The sequence below is a fragment of the Chenopodium quinoa genome, unplaced genomic scaffold, assembly GCF_001683475.1.
Source record: "Chenopodium quinoa cultivar QQ74 unplaced genomic scaffold, ASM168347v1, whole genome shotgun sequence".
In the NCBI taxonomy this organism is placed as follows: Eukaryota; Viridiplantae; Streptophyta; class Magnoliopsida; order Caryophyllales; family Amaranthaceae; genus Chenopodium; species Chenopodium quinoa.
In genome coordinates, this window is record NW_018745024.1 from 11,932,280 (window position 1) to 11,949,213 (window position 16,934).

At 34.4% G+C, this 16,934-nt stretch overlaps 1 protein-coding gene and 1 pseudogene across 1 annotated transcript; both read left to right on the forward strand.

Annotated features, from left to right (window-relative positions):
- The first annotated feature begins 4,548 nt into the window (after positions 1-4,548).
- On the forward strand, positions 4,549-9,236 carry LOC110708746 (annotated as a pseudogene).
- Positions 9,237-10,792: 1,556 nt separating this feature from the next.
- On the forward strand, positions 10,793-16,088 carry LOC110708748 (ATP-dependent DNA helicase Q-like 1). Its single transcript, XM_021886965.1, has 10 exons — positions 10,793-11,219; positions 11,710-12,083; positions 12,479-12,769; positions 13,061-13,224; positions 13,403-13,499; positions 13,658-13,701; positions 14,349-14,463; positions 14,541-14,894; positions 15,101-15,325; positions 15,438-16,088. Exons 1-10 carry the CDS (start codon positions 11,105-11,107, stop codon positions 15,546-15,548), a joined length of 1,890 nt encoding a protein of 629 aa, XP_021742657.1. The 5' UTR covers positions 10,793-11,104; the 3' UTR covers positions 15,549-16,088.
- Positions 16,089-16,934: the final 846 nt, after the last annotated feature.

The following is a 16,934-nucleotide window of genomic DNA, read 5'->3' on the forward strand; positions in this document are numbered from 1 at the left end:
ATAATATCGTCAATATGTAACCAAAAAATCGACAAGGTTTTTCTATCTTTAAATGGAACATACCATATGAAACAATAAATTTAGCAAATACACCTAGCTTAACAATCCATTGTAAATACCTCTAGAGATTAGGGTGAAAGTACAATCATTCAAAAACTAACAATTCTTAATCAACTAAGAAAAATGAGTTCCACAATCAATTACGATTTACCAAGGCAATGAACACAATAAATATTATTAGTAGTAATAATGTAAATCACTAGCACTTTAGTGACAAATAAATAAATTCATATGGAAGTATTTCTCTTCAATACTGAAAAATTTTAGTCAAACCAACTTACTTTATCTAGTTAATCTCATACACTAACTTAACCCCTCACATAGAGGACAACATAAAAATAATATTAGTCATAATCAGGGGTACATATGATTATAAGTGACTTTACCAATTTTAAAGTTCAGATGAAACTTCCCTGGTTTCAAGATGGTCTTGTCACACGACTCATACTTTTGATATTTTGTTGTAGCATGCCGAATTACAACTTCTCGATCTCAATATTGTGTAATCTCCGAACCTACAATAAAACAATGTAGCAAATTAAAATTGAAAGGTCTTTGTTCATCTTGTTGGAGAAGGGGACATGAAACCTTGCCGCACTATTTCGATAAATATAATACTAGCTTCAAAGTATAAAATCCACATAAATAAATCAGTTGTAATGCCATTAAAATTTTAATACAAGTAATTAAACACACAATCCAATTTATAGCATTATAACCAAAAGTGCCATGAAAGGTTGGAGCCCAACTCTTAGATAAAAAATTAATCATAATGTTACAAAAACAAAAACCCAAGAAATATTAATGTTGGCAGTAGACATTAAGGAATTTAAATCTATCCCTTCAATTGTTGTGCTGACTTGCTCACACAAAACTTTCTCGATGATTGTTTACCGCAGAGCTCAAAATTTAATTTATATGTAGAGAGTTTTGGTGCTGATAACGTGTTGTGAAAATAAAAGAAAACATAATTGAGAGAGAATTAATCTAAGTATATTATTCCATATATTAGGGGTATATATATATATAGAATACAATTAGGGTTTGCTTAGATAACAAAAAACCCTAGATTTAGAATATTCCGGAATGATATAAGGATAATGGATATCCACACAATATTTTCATAACACATTTTTATTTTTGTTCTTTCACCTTAAAGTTTGTTTTATTTATTTTCTTTCAAGCTATGAACGGTAGGGAGTATGATATGTACAATTCTCCGTATATGGTTTTAGAGTGATTATACGAGTACAAACAATGACAATTACAAGGTCTAGTGGTCTACAACTATACGCATACGTTTTTTTCATTCACCTTTTTTTCTGAGTGATAGAAATAAAATAAATCAAGGTAAAAAAATCACTTAAAGAAAAATAAAAAAAAAGTCTCAAAATAAAAAAAAAGTCACACATTTTTTATGATTTTTGATGGCAACCTTGCCATCCTCAGAGTACGCTCTTCAAAGTTCAAACACAGTAGGCAGTAGCAGCAGCAGCGTATCAGTGATCTTCCTCCTTGGCTGTTGATTTGGCATTATGAGGAGCAAATCTGGTATTTTTATCAGAAATTCTCTTCAAATTTCTTCTCTTTTCCATTTTAATGGCGGATCTTCTTCAAGTAAGCTTCTTCATCTCTCTCCTCTTTTCATTTTCAATTTTAATTGCAATTCCCCCCCTTTTTACTTTCCATCTTTTCTATTTTCTTCCCGATATTACGCTTCTCATTCTGTTCATCTTCATTTGGATGACCCTAAATTGTTTCTCAAATTTGTGAGACAACAATCTAAATTAGGGTTTACTAATGCTGATATTCCCCTTTTTCTTTTCGATCATATGAAATTGATTCGCCCTCTTCCTGATATTATCGATTTCAATCAACTGTTATCATCCATTTGTAAGATTAAACCCCACCCCCCTTTCTCCACTGTCATTTCTCTTTACAGTCACCTCCATTTGTTAGGTGTTCGTCCAGATGATTATTCCCTTAACATCCTCGCTAATTGCTACTGTCGTTTGGAATTTGTTAATTTTGGGTTTTCTGTTCTCGCCAACATTATTAAGCTTGGTTATCAACCTAATATTGTCACCTTTAATACCCTCATTAACGGATTCGTCCATACTCATCAGTTGGACAAAGCTGTTCATTTATTGGATAAAATTCTCAAGCTTGGCTACCAACCCACATTATTCATTTTAGTTCAGTTCAGTTCAGCTCCAATCAGTTCAGTTCAATGTAGCTCAGTTCAGTATATGTAAACAGGCCCTAATAATTGAGAATATAAATGTGCATGTGAGGTTAGAGAAAGAAAAACTGGTTGAGAATTAGAGAAAGAAGTTATTGTAAATTAATGTCAAAGTACAAAAAAAATATAGAAAAAATATGACAAATTATAAAAAATAATAAAAAAATAATATTGTCAAAATAGAAATAGGCACTTAATTTTGATGACACAGTAAAAGAATACAAACATATAATAAAAGACTACGACTTCAATTCTTATACAAGCATATAATTTTTAAATGTGTGATAGTAAGGAATGATAACCAACAAAATAGGTCGAGAAAGTGCCACATTAGCATGTAAACTTGTTTCTATAGGCAGAAGAAATTTTAAATGTATCCAATTCGGAGTCAGTGAGATTATTCATCATTCATAACAAATGATCAAAATAAAGCTTAAACATTTTTTCTTATCCCCTCTATTTTCCACTCTTAACAAAACTAACAAAAGAATTTGAAGGGGAAAAATGAAGATAGGGAAAAATGAGAAACGAGGAACAAGGAACAAGGGAGGAGTAGAGGTAACAATAACGAACGACTTCCGATTGCCTAATAGCCATTCCTAAGGAAACGAAGGCATCCGAAGAGTCAAGCTAAAATGACATTGATCAATATACAATTGTGGTGTGGATCGGATGTAGGTAGCCCGATCTCATCGGTCAGCCCCATGGCCCCCACCCCCTTGATATTGCTACTTTTAGTCATCTCATTATTTCCCTTAATTAGCCATTATATCGAGCTCTTTGATATTTTTAGTTAATGCAGAAATGGAAGGTAAGGCAAAACGCTCCTTTAAAAAGACTATGGCTAGTTAAAGCAAAATCGTTTACATGTTTTGTACATGGATACTATTGAAAACTCAGAGTAAAAAAACAATAAAATTGTATTCAAGTGAAAAGCAGCAAAAGATCATTTAGAAAGCAAACATGATCATATGGAAATCGAACATAATTCAGTAAAAATTCTACAATGTCATTCTTTAAAAATAACACCATAAAATACTGACATGGCGAAATCTGATTGGATTGCATTTAGTATTTTTATTTTTATTTTGATTTATTTTTAATTGTATTTATATCATGTATTCTTTTAAATACATAAATTTATTATATTATGAAAATTTATTTTTATAATATTAATTACTTATCATAATAATACTTATAATTAAAAATCACAATTATATAGAAAAAAAATCACAAAATTAAAAGTTTTCATCACTGTTCTTCATCAATGTTCTTCATTCACAAACATTTAATGTATTCTTCATCAACGTTCTTCATTCATCCACCCAGTCCCAAACATTCTTCCTGAAATTGACCAAAATCGATCCAAAAACATCGCCAAACTATCCAAGAACTCACTGCCACGCCGGAATTCCAATGTTGTCGCATGAAAATAGGCGCCTAAACCCTTGTAAATTTTCCTGAAAGCCGCCAGAAACACACCCCCAAATTGCTTCACTAAAAATTGAACAAACCACCAGGAAAGACACCGGTAAAACGCACCAAACCTACTCCAAAAATGCACCGAAAATACACCTGAAATTGCTTGAAACTCGCCAGAACCTTGAGCTGCCACTGCCGGACCTTTGTGCGTTGAATAGCCGTCGCTATCCGCACCCTTATCGCTACCCTAATTGCTTATAAATCCATAATCGCACGATAGAGACAAACAACCTGGTTTTTACATAAATTATCGTTATCGAACCCTAAAGCCGAAAATTGTATACAATTAAAGAAGCAGATTTGAAAACCCAATATAAATCTAATCTTTGGATGAGTTGTTGGTCAGATTTTTTAATTGAGTTCCGACTAAGATTTTGGGGTTGGTATTACAAATGAAGAATGATGATGACAATCAAGAACAACAATGATGAATATTTGATTTTCTAAATTTTAATTATATATTTAATTTTCTGGATGATTTTTAATGTATTCTTAACAAAGAAATACCCCTTTTAATTATACATATATGTATAATACATTTTGGCTTTTTAAAATAAAGGAAAAATTGACCAATAATAACATGCCACATCAACATATTATGGTGTCCTTTTTTGAAGAATGACATAGTAGACTTATCCATAATTCAGAGCAAAATCCAATATCAGATCAATTACAAATTATACTCGTAATCCAACAAATTAAACAAAGATGCATACATTATTTTTTTTTTTTTTTTTTTTTTTTTTTTTTTTTTTTTGAGGAAAGATACATACATTAACTTAAACCAAACAATTTAAAGCAAAAAAAGTCCAAAATTCCAAAGAGAAATAAGCACTAATCTTTTAACATCCACAAAGTATCGCTAAATCTTCAAGGATTTTGCTTCACTTGAGCGCATTTAATGTTGTTGGTTATCTGTTGTTGTCAAAAAAAAAAATGTTGTTGGTTGGGCTGGGAGGATGTGTTAATGAGTGGAGGGCATTTTAGTCAAGCCAAGTCAAACCAAAAACGCTGCCAACTAATCATATTTAACGTTCAATTAACGTTAAGGTCACTATAGTTGATTAGAGAAAAGTTTAGGTGTACCGCTGGTAATCAAAGTTTAATAAGGTGTATTATTGATAAAAGTCGAAAGTAGGAGTGTATCATTGATAATTTCCCCAAAATTAACATTAATACCTTATCGGTGTTTTCAATAGCTATTTTCTCCCTTCATTTTATTGAGACTTAAAAATGAGACAATTACATTTTTTTTTTTGTCAATTTCGAGCTAATTTGGACGCATAAGAACTAAAATTACCCCTAACATGACTAGAGCAATTTTCGTAGCAAAAAGAATAATAACATGCAAATCAATACATTTTTTACACGCAAAATTGTTGCACTTACGTTGATTTTGTAGTCAATATCGAGCTCAATTTTATCCCATGAGAGCTAAAATGGCCCTAATTGAGAAAAAAAATTACTGGCTAATCAGTAACAAACCCTAACAGAAATCATTAAGTAGTAACAAAATCTTTATTTTTGTTTTGGGTGATAGTAAAATAAATTAAAAATTTAGACATGTAGTAGCAACAAAAATCAAAGTGATGCTTTTTTAATATAGTACTCCCTCCATCCTTAAAAGATCAAATCTTATGTGCAATATTCACGAGTATTAAGAAAGTTTAATAAGTAGTAAAAGTGCATTGAAAATGTGAGTTTACATGGGTTGCAAAAACAAGTAGATAGAGAAAGTACATACATGGAAAAAACAAAATTTTCAGGGCGTTGCACGGTGTGACAAGGTGCTATATCAGTAACCCTTCTAGTAACCCCTCAAGTAACCCCTCAAGTAACCCCATTTAAGTAACCCCTCTAGTAACTCCCTAGACAAAGTAACTCCTGACTGACTTAGTAACCCCTGACCAAGTAATCCCTGACTGACCTGGTAACTCTTAGTAACCCCCGACCTAGTAACCCCTGACTGACCTGGTAACCCTTAGTAACCCCCGACTTAGTAAGTAGTAACCCCTAACCTAGTAATCCCAAGTAACCCCAAGTAACCCCTAACCGACTTAATAACCCCTAACCTAGTAACCCCTAGCCGACCTAGTAACCCTTAGAAACTGCTTAAGTAACCCCCGACCTAGTAACCCCTGAAATAAACATTCACAACAACAAAACAGGGGCCACAAATTCATCCAAATCAAACCAAAATAACGAAACTTTCAAGTATCAATTTAAATCAATTTTGCATAAAACAAATTTATATAAGAAATGTTGCAGATGATAAAGGAAGCAATCGTTGGTTTGAATGAAAATCAATTAACAACATACATTAGAATGAATCAATTAACAAATATAGTAGAATGAATCAATTTCAAGTAGATAAGAGCAATTAACTGAGATTTTGCAATTGCTCGACTCCACCAGCAATCAATTAATAGGACTACGACGGAGGTGGAGGTCTTTGGCTGATTTCGCCGGCAAATATGAAGACTGTTTGGGTTGGTTTGGAGTTCGAGGAACTTCGACGATGACGAAACGAAGACGGTGACGACGATCTGGCTTGGAGCTTCGAGGAGACCTGGACGGAGACGACGAACCTGACGGCGGCGGAAGACCTAGCTCCACCATTGAAGGTTAGAGAGAGAAAGTTAGGAAGAGAAAATGGAGGAAGGCAGAGGAGAGAGAAAATATTTTTTAAAAAAAGTGGATGGCCGTATGATACGACCAGCCGCATATAAAACTTATATAAGAAAATTTTCCTAATTTACGGAGTAGTAATTTAATGTCAAGCATGAGGGGTATCAGTCAAACCAATAGTGTACCTACTACCTACCCCTCATGAGAATGACAATTTAATGTTTTTTTTTACTTCATTGAAAATCTTGGAAAAATGAAAACTAACATAAAACCAGAGGAAATGAGAAAATACTAACAAGAAAAGGAAAGGATAATTAGCAAATTCCATTACTATTTCAAGACCTTTTCTTCAACATGAGGAGAACACCTGGTGTTTTTGGAAGACCTTTTCTTCATCTTCATTTTAATGGCGGCTCTACACTTAAGCTTCTTCCTTTTCATGGCGTTTCTACAAGTAAGCTTCCCCATTTTTCTAATCCTTTTTGCTGTTTCAATTTTACTTCTTCCCTATTCAATTCGCCCTCTTTTCAGCTTCCATTTTTATTTCCTTGCCGAAATTACAAGAATTACGCTACTCATTATTTTGATTTTGATTATGATTATGATTATGATGACCCCAAATTGTTTCTCAAATTTGTTAGACAACAATCTAAATTAGGGTTTACTGATGTCGAATTTCCCCTTTCTCTCTTTCATCATATGAAATTGATTCGCCCACTTCCTGCTATTATTGATTTCAATCAACTGTTATCATCCATTTGTAAGATTAAACCCCACCCCCCTTTCTCCACTGTCATTTCTCTTTACAGGCACCTCCATTTGTTAGGTGTTCGTCCAGATGATTATTCCCTTAACATCCTCGCTAATTGCTACTGTCGTTTGGAATTTGTTAATTTTGGGTTTTCTATTCTTGCCAATTTTATCAAACTTGGTTATCAACCTGATATTGTCACCTTTACTACTCTCATCAACGGCTTTATTCATACTCATCAGTTGGACAAAGCTGTTCCTTTATTGGATAAAATTCTCAAGCTTGGCTACCAACCCACATTGATCACCTATGGTTCTATCTTCAAAGGTCTATGTAGGTCCGGTGATAATGCCGGTGCTCTCAAACTCCTCAGAAATATGGAGTCTTATGGCCATTTTATGCCTGGTGTTGTCATATACAACACCATCATTGATAGTCTCTGTAAACACCAGTTATTACCTCAGGCTCTCCGCCTTTTCAAGGAGATGAAAGTCAAGGGAATTTCCCCTAATGTTGTCACCTTTAATACCTTAATTCAAGGTATGTGCACTTTGGGACAACAGAAAGAGGCTCAAGAAATGATGACTGAGATGTTAAGGAATAACATAACTCCTGACTTACAGACCTACAACATATTTATTGATATGTATTGTAAAGATGGCAAGGTTGGTGAAGCACGGGACATTTTGAATACATGACTAAGAGAGGTTTGGTTCCCAATATCATCACTTACAATACTTTGTTAGACGGATATTGTTTACGTGGTGAGATGGATGAGGCAGAAAAGCTCATGGATTTGATGGTAAAAGATGGTTGCAAACCTGATGTTATTACTTTCAACATTTTAATTAATGGCTATAGTAAAGGAGGAATGGTTGATGAAGCACGGGCCATATTCGAATCCATGATAAGTCAAGGTCTGGTTCCCAATATTATTTCTTACAACGCTTTATTGGACGGATATTGTTTACGTGGGCAGATGGATGAGGCAGAAAATCTAGTGGCGTTGATGACAAAAAATGGCTGCAAATCTAGTATAATTACTTTCAACACCTTGATCAACGGATATTGCAAGTGTAAAAATCTTGACAAAGCTCTTAGCCATTTCCAAGAGATACATCTTAATGGGATAACTCCAAATATTTACACATACAACACTCTTATAGATGCCTTTTGCAAGAACAATAGACTAACCACTGCGTACAAGCTTTTTACCGAAATGGAAACTCACATACTAAAACCTGTTGTAGTGACTTTGAATTCATTGCTTGATGGCCTGTGTAAAAACACACATATTGACAAAGCAATGGAACTGTTGAGAAAAATGAAGACTAAGGGAGTGGTTCCCGATATTGTCACTTACAATATCCTAATCAATGGCTTGTGTGAAGCAGGGAAACTTCAAGAAGCTTTGGATACTTTATCATCTCTCACAGAGAAGCACTTACTGCCAACTATCTATACTTATAATATAGTTGTCAAAGGACTTTGTGCAAAAGGTTTTCTGAACGACGCCATTGAATTGGTAGGGAGAATGGAGGAGTATGGATGTCCTCCAGATGAATGTACATACAATCTAATTATCAGGGGGTTTTTGAAAGGCAAGGATATCAGCAAGGCTTTGGAACTTGTCACCGCTATGAGAAGCAAAGGGTTTGCAGCTGATGCTCACATCGCTTCAATATTTATTAGCTTACTCACTGATCATACTGTAAGTGATTCAGACAGGGCTCTACTTAAAAACTATTTCAAGATCTGAACAACTACGTGTTTTTGCCTCTGTTTATAGTCATTATATATTACGGAGTTGCCTAAGTCGCTCTAATAGAAATATTAGTATCTTATAGCACTGGCTACATGTCTAAATCTAGGTGTTATTCAGGTATAACTGTATAAGGTTGAAGTTATTTGCAGCTGCTTCATAGAGAATTATATACATGCAGACATGCAGTTATTGGCAACTGTTTATTATTATGCCCTCTCCTTTTAGACCGTTTATTATGTTTTTCTTATGTATTTATGAAAGAGGCATTTGCATATTTATATTTATAAATATTCTGTACCAAGATTACTAAGTACGAAGTACTACATTCCTCTGTTCAATGACTTGCAATTGTTTGTCAAAGAGAGGCTTGATTGCCAAATGATCCATAATCCGACTACTCATCTAAACTTGTAAATAATGCTTATTAGAAATTCAGAATCACTGCTGCCTTCATTCGTTGTACTAGTTTATTTTTAATCAACAACACAACATTTAACTAACTACTAATGGAAGGAGTATAAGTAATTGTTCTTCGTAGATGCTTAACACAAGAGAAAGATTTACTCTGTTGTGTAGTTAAGGTCATAAGACTCAAAACCCTTGTGATATTGCGAATTCCATACCACAGCTATTAAACATTACGAAGGAGTGTGATTCTTTTCAAAAACAAATAGAGTAAAAATTAAACTCATAATTTGAACTTGTAGGTATGAATAAACATAATTAACATACTTGTTTTTTTGTATAATAAGTCCAATTTAAAACATTTGTATTCTAAGCATAAGAAACATTGGTTTTTGGTATGATAGCGAATCCAAGGAACAAAAGTTGTAAGATTGTTATTGCTGGGATTGGAACATCGGACAAAGAATGATCTTAAGCTCCATTTATTTTGAAAGAAACATACTATATGGAAAATCATTTTCAAAAGCAATTTTCAATGAAAAATGTGATTGTGTGAAAATGTTTTCCTTTTTTTTTTTTTTTTTTTTTTTTTATCATAGAAAAAATAATGGGGAAAAAGACTACAGGAAGGGACGAAGGGGAAGATATGGGAAAGACTAATACGGAGTACTAGATAGAAAATGTAGCATACTTTCGTTACAAAAGGAAATTTTGTCTAAACATAAACTTTCGACTCTTTAACAAAACAAACAATTGCATATTCCAATGCAAAACTTTCAAACTACTGTATCTAATAATTATTTGACTAATCAAAAAAAAAAAATTATTTGAAGTGAAATTGCTAAATATTGACAAATAATAATAATAATAATAATAAAAATAATAATAATAATAATAATAATAATAATAATAATAATAATAATAATAATAATAATAATAATAATGGTAAGACTTACCGTAGTGTTCTTTGCTACCGGTTAGGTGTTCCTTTGTTCTCCGTTTCAACACCGTGTTCTGCTTGCTCTAGGGTTTTTGACGGGGATATTTATGGGGATCATGCAGTGTCTTGTGCTGGGATGGTGGGTATTAAACATCGGCACAATGTTGTTCGTGACACCCTTGTTGATATTTGTTTTCGGTCTGGAATCTCTGCTCGAAAGGAGGTTAACATTGGGTTGATTGGAGGAAACGACGGGGCTCTACGACCTGCAGATGTGCTGCTTTATTCTTGGGATAGAGGCCTTGATGTATGTGTTGATTTGACGGGGTCTTCACCTTTGACACAATCGGGGCAGCGGAAGCGGGACAAGTATGGGGCGCGTTGCAGGGCTATTGGCTATGGTTTTCTTCCTTTCTCCTTTTCTTCGTTGGGGTAATTAGAGAAGGATGCTATTGCATTGCTGAAGCGGGTTCAGGCGTTCGCTAAGACTCAGGATATTGGTACTCGTGCAGCTGCTCACATCTTCAGTAGGATCGGGTTCGCTATAGCTAGAGGGGTGGGGGCCCAGATTGTATCTCGGCTCCCTACCAATTTCTTATAAATTGATTGACTCTGTAGGTTTTGTTTTTTTGCTAATAATAATAATAATAATAATAATACGGAATATTAATAATAAAAAAAAATTAATATTCCAAGTGAAATTGCTAAATAATGAAAAAAAAAAAACTGAATTTGGCGGGAGAAATTTAAGATGTACGCAATTGGGAGTAAGTGAGATTATATAGAGTGAGAGAGTGAGAGAGAGCAGCAAAGTTTGAAGGTTGCATAAAAATGGAGGGCACCGATCCAGAGACCGAGAAAGTTCGATTGGTGAGTTTAGCCATGGATTTCGGCTTCGACGACCAGTCTGCTCACCAATGCTTGGACCGTCTCATTCAACTTTATGGTATTCTCTCTTCTTTTTGAAACACTAATTATGTTCATTTTCTTACTTTGATTTTATTCGTTGATTGAGATTTCTGCTGAATAAATTGTCTGTGTAATTGGAGAATTGAGACTGTTTTCTCGTGAATTTTATCCTCTTTCCACGCCTAAAATGTCAATTTAATTCTAATTTGTGCGAGTTTGAACTGTTTATGAACCCGAGGGAGGTTACATCCTAAAATCAATTGGCAATGGCTCGATTTGTAATATGGTTGTGTGGGAATTTCGGTATTTTAATGATTTAGTTATATGATTCTAGTTATGGTGATATCATGTATTCCTGTGCTAAACAAATTGGATTGGAGTCGAGTTAGCTGCCCCCCACCCCAGTCCACCCCAGTCCGAATAGAAGGAAATTGTCTCTTATAACGAGTCTCTTTGAGAAGAGGATCATAGCCTTTGGGAGTAACGAGTATTGCCTATCTGATAGACATTCTCATGAATCATTGAAGGTGAAGATGGACAAGATTTTATTACTGTGGAACATTGTGGTGATGATTTTCTTGCAATGCTGGCCGAGTCTATGCAAGACAGTGAAGAATGGGATGATGTACAAGCTATGGAAACTGAAACATGTGGTGCTCTAAGCAGCATGTTGGGAAAAGCAACTCCTATTCTTGAAGTTGATTGTGAAGATGATGAGGATCCCGGAAGTAGTATTCGTGTGAGAGAACAAACTCAGACACCTCAGGATATCCTGGTGGTGGATTCTTCCAGTGAAAATGAGGATTTGATGTTTGAAACTTCTGCAAATAGAAGTTCTAAGTCCTCAGCACATCCTAATCCTCATCATAACAGCAGCGATTGGACCTCTCCAAGATCTGGGGTAAGATCTTTTCTATGATTTGGAATCATTATTATCATTTGGGCATTCTCTCATGCAGTGTACAACATCCCTTTTAATAGGGCTATGTAAAGCATGCACTTTTTTTTTTATTATAAATATTTCTTCTGTGAAATGATAAATGCTAGTTGGAAAGCTGCCAAATTTTACATGAGAGCTTTCTGTTGTTCACTTGTTTGGGAGTATGATTTGTAGCTCATAATCTCATATAGCTGGTTTCACAGCCATTTCTTCAACAAGTTTTCCTTGCCAATGAAGCTAAAAGCTAGTTTCTTTTTGCTTTCTATGCACTTATGATGTGAAGTTTCACTTTCTCAAAGCTTCTTAATATACTTTTGAAGTTGTACCTTTCTCTAATGAATTCTGATTCTTTGAAGGAGTGTCGCAGCAGTGTCACTCATAGTAAAGGCTCATCTCTATCTCAAAAAAGGGCTAGAAGTTCATCTGGCATTTCTACAAGCGAAAGATGTCAAGTATTGGATACAAATGAAGAAACCCTTAGTTACGAAGAATTGCAGGTTTTGGATGATTTTGAATTAGCTAATGTCGTCATATTTGGCAATAAGTTGTTTCGCCCTTTGCAACATCAGGCATGTAAAGCATTTGTCCAAAAGCAAGACTGCTTTATTCTCATGCCAACAGGAGGTGGAAAAAGTCTGTGCTACCAGGTGATTTTCTAAGTATTGCTATAAATGACTACCATCGTATCTGTGCCTTGAATATTGTGGTCGATATACTGAATAAAAAGTATTGTCACCTCACTTAGGCTGTTCTGTACAAAGCTGGAATTGTGAATACTAAATAGTGTCTGGCACAAAACTTTCTATGTTTTTTTATTGTTGTTGTAGTATCTCTTCTGCAACTGAAGAGTCATGACTCATGAACATGTCCTACGATTAATTAATGCATGACGTATCATCACCAATACTAAGTATTTAACAGATTGCTTGCTCTTACAGCTTCCTGCAACTCTACAACCAGGCGTGACCATTGTTATATCCCCACTGCTTTCTCTTATTCAAGATCAAATCGTCACACTGAATCTCAAGTATGGGGTTCCTGCAACTTTTCTAAACTCCCAGCAAAGCCCAGCACAAGCTGCAGCTGTCATTCAAGAGCTTAGGTAATTTACTTATATAGTTTGCTTGCTCAATATGTGTCCTTTGCTGTGTAAGATATGAGTATTATGAAGCCTGATATATTTCTGCTTAAGCTTTAAGCCTGTGTATACTACAGTGTTGTTGGAATAAATTTAACTGATTTTGTCATGGCTGCTAATGTTTTTCCTTTATCCTTGATAGGAGTGACAAACCCTCATGTAAGCTCTTGTATGTAACCCCGGAAAGAATCTCTGCAAATGCGTCATTTTTTGATGCATTAAAAAGTATGCATCAAAAGGTGAGTTTGTGCTGCTTCTGCAATAAAAACTTGATTTTCTGTTTCCCTCAAAAAAAAAAAAAAAAACAAAAAACAACAACTTGATTTTCTGTCCAAATAGATATATGTACTTGTAACATGAATTCCTGGATAAGATGAGATTTTATTTCCAATTGTAGGGGCTTCTGGCAGGGTTTATTGTTGATGAAGCCCATTGTGTAAGGTATGCCTTTTACCTGAAGAATGCATTTTTTAAAGAATAGGTTTTCTAAGCTTTAGTTCTTGCTCAATCTAGGAAACTTGGATTCAGTATTTGAGATTTTTCAACATGATGATCTACATAATAGGTTTTTTTTCCCATGACAATACCCTTATAAATTTTACTGTATAACTTGTTGGTGACAGTTCAGATTTTTAGAGTTATGACTGATGAATGACATAACCTGATTCACCTTACTAAGGCAGATGATACATTAATATTCTGCCAACTAACGAAGATTTTGGAAAGAAACCTCACTCCTCCTTACTGTCTTTCGAGTTCAAGTGCTCAACTCATTTTTCCTGAATCAAGTATGAACATTAATTTTTATTTTACTTATTTATGTATTTTATGGAAGAACAGTGAAAAAAAAAAAAAAAAAACCACAGGAATTGATGAAATTTTACTAGATAGTCAAACTAGTCATCAGTTAAGATAGCTAGCTTAGGGTGAATCAATGGACTAATTTCCTGGAGAAAAAGGTGATTTTTGTTTTCCATTTTGTTTTTATTCCAATTTTGGAACTAGTTTACAGGGAAGAATTTTGCTGTTTGTCATACTATTACTGCAATCGTTATTCTCTTGCTAAATTAGTGCTTACTTGTTCTTAGCCAATGGGGCCATGATTTCCGTCCAGATTATCGGAGATTAGGATGTCTTAAGCAGAATTTTTCAACTGTCCCTGTGATGGCTTTAACAGCTACAGCAACTCATTGTGTACGCAAGGTACGAGTGATTCTGTCAACTTAAAAAAAAATTGTATGAATGGCCATATAGTCCATAATTTAAGAGAGATTTTACAGGACATATTAAATGCATTAAGAATACCTCGTGCTTTGGTGTTGGAGACGAGCTTTGATAGACCAAATTTGAAGTATAAAGTAATTACTAAGACTAAGGAACCTCTCAAGCAGCTTGGGAAACTACTGAAAGATGAATTTGAAAATTCTTGTGGAATAGTTTACTGCCTTTCAAAGAATGAAAGTGTGGAAGTGGCAAAGTATTTAAATGAGAAATGTAAAATCAAATCAGTGCATTACCATGCTGGTTTAGCTGCTCGTCAAAGAGTTTCTGTCCAAAAGAGATGGCATACTGGAGAAGTACAAGTTGTATGTGCTACTATTGCCTTTGGAATGGGAATAGATAAACCTGATGTGGTAAGCTTGAGATGAGTTATTTTTTTCAAGTGACTTGTTTCTGTTAAAACCTTTAATTATATTGCATAATGCATTTTTTATAGGGGGGTGGGGGGATTCTTGGTCTTCCTCATGGTTTTTTCAGTCTTAGTGCATACTCAAGTTAATTCATTGCATTCATCTTCTTCGGAAACCTCACTCTTATGGTTCTTTCTGCTAATGTTCAGCGTTTTGTTGTCCATAATACAATGTCCAAATCGATTGAAAGCTATTACCAGGAGTCTGGAAGGGCAGGTAGAGACAATCTTCCTGCAGAATGTATTGCCTTGTATCAGAAAAAGGATTTCAGTCGAATTGTTTGTATGTTGCGAAATGGACAAAGTTATAACAAAGACAGCTTCAAGAAGGCAATGGCTCAAGCTCAGAAAATGCGGGAGTATTGTGAACTGAAGGTTAGTGAATCATCTTGTTTTCATGCTCCCTTTGCCAAACTGAAAACACTCATCACATTAGTTGGAAAAACTATTGGTAGGTAATGCCTTTATGCCTGTGAAACTTTTTCAGGACGAATGCAGGAGAAAAACATTGCTTGAACATTTTGGAGAATCATTTGACCCAAATACATGCAAATACGGTCCTAATCCTTGCGATAATTGTGTGAATAGACCTGTATGAGAGTAATGACAAGCCTACCATAATTGACCAAGATGAAATTTGATTTAGAGATTACCTATTCCACAAAATGTGTGCTGTAGCCATGTGTAGCATTTTGTAACTCATGCCGAAGCTGTTAGAGATGCTTACAGCCCAAGAAGTCAAGAACCCACAATGTCACCACCTCACCCGGGCTTGGCTACAAGTATTTGTCTTTGAGATGGATGTACATATATGTATGTATGTGTTAAGACTTTGCAATAGACAGTTTCTTTTGTTATACGATTTGCTCATGATCAAATTGTCTCCAAGTGTTCTATTAAACTTTTGCTGATGTAAATCACATTTATAATTCCAACCCCCTTTCAGATGATTGAACCGCTGCCACGAGGATAGGAGATAGAAGTACCAACCGTATAGCCCTTGATTTTCGAATTGTCCAAGTGTTGGATTGTTGGTATACTGGTAGAATGTAAAATGAATACGAATGCTGTACTGTATACCTTAACCTTGGAATCTTGAATTAGGTGATGTTGTACCTGAAGTTTTGCTAATCATATCACCGCGAAATTTCTTGTAATGGTGTATGTTGTATCTCTCATTCATCAGTCGCTTGACAATGAAAATGAGGGACCTATGTAGTTGTGGTATGTTCAATGATGACAATGATTAATCGTTGAATCCAGAATTTAAGAGGGGCAGATTTACTACAACAGCCATAGTAAATAATGTGTTTCTGACATAACACCTTGTCATCACATGTCTTTGTACCATTGAACTGCATTATGGAGTTGTGTTGTAATTACAAAATACTCTCTTTCCGTCTCTAAGAGATTGTTTAAGAAGCAAGTGCAAATTTGTGTATACAAGTGTTAACATAAAAACTTTAAAAAGATATAAATTTCTTTTAGGGGCATCTTTTTTAATTATGGGACAATGTTTTAGGGACGGATTAGTAGGATGTGTATAAATTAATTGCTTCTCAAATTTATTTTTGGTCATCTTAGTCGTATATTCATATCATTGATTGAATGGAACTTTGAATGGAGAATATCCTTAATAGAGCAACTATTCCGTAGTACTCCGTATGAATGATACATGGAGTAAGTGATAAAGATAAAAAAAAAAATTAATGAGTTGAATAAGGATTAATACTCAAATAGACTTCTACTACGTACTACGTATATTTTGTATGAATAATATGATGAGAATCTATGTAATTTTCATACTACAATGAGTCAATGAATTGGTGACGTTTCATTGGGTTGGGTGGTATTAATGACGGATTGACCGATAAATTATAGTATTATTTACCAATAATATTCTGAATTTGTCACTATTCTTTTTTTTTTTTTTTTTGAATAGAAATTTGTCATTCATTTTATGATTTTATCCATCATTTATTTT

What these genes read in the sequence shown, in the direction of transcription:
- LOC110708748 (XM_021886965.1), top strand. Translation starts at nt 11,105, where the DNA reads ATGGAGGGCACCGATCCAGAGACCGAGAAAGTTCGATTGGTGAGTTTA. An exon ending in GCTGTCATTCAAGAGCTTAG is followed by an intron (nt 13,225 to 13,402) that starts GTAATTTACTTA and finishes TATCCTTGATAG; the next exon opens with GAGTGACAAACCCTCATGTA. An exon ending in GGGAGTATTGTGAACTGAAG is followed by an intron (nt 15,326 to 15,437) that starts GTTAGTGAATCA and finishes AAACTTTTTCAG; the next exon opens with GACGAATGCAGGAGAAAAAC.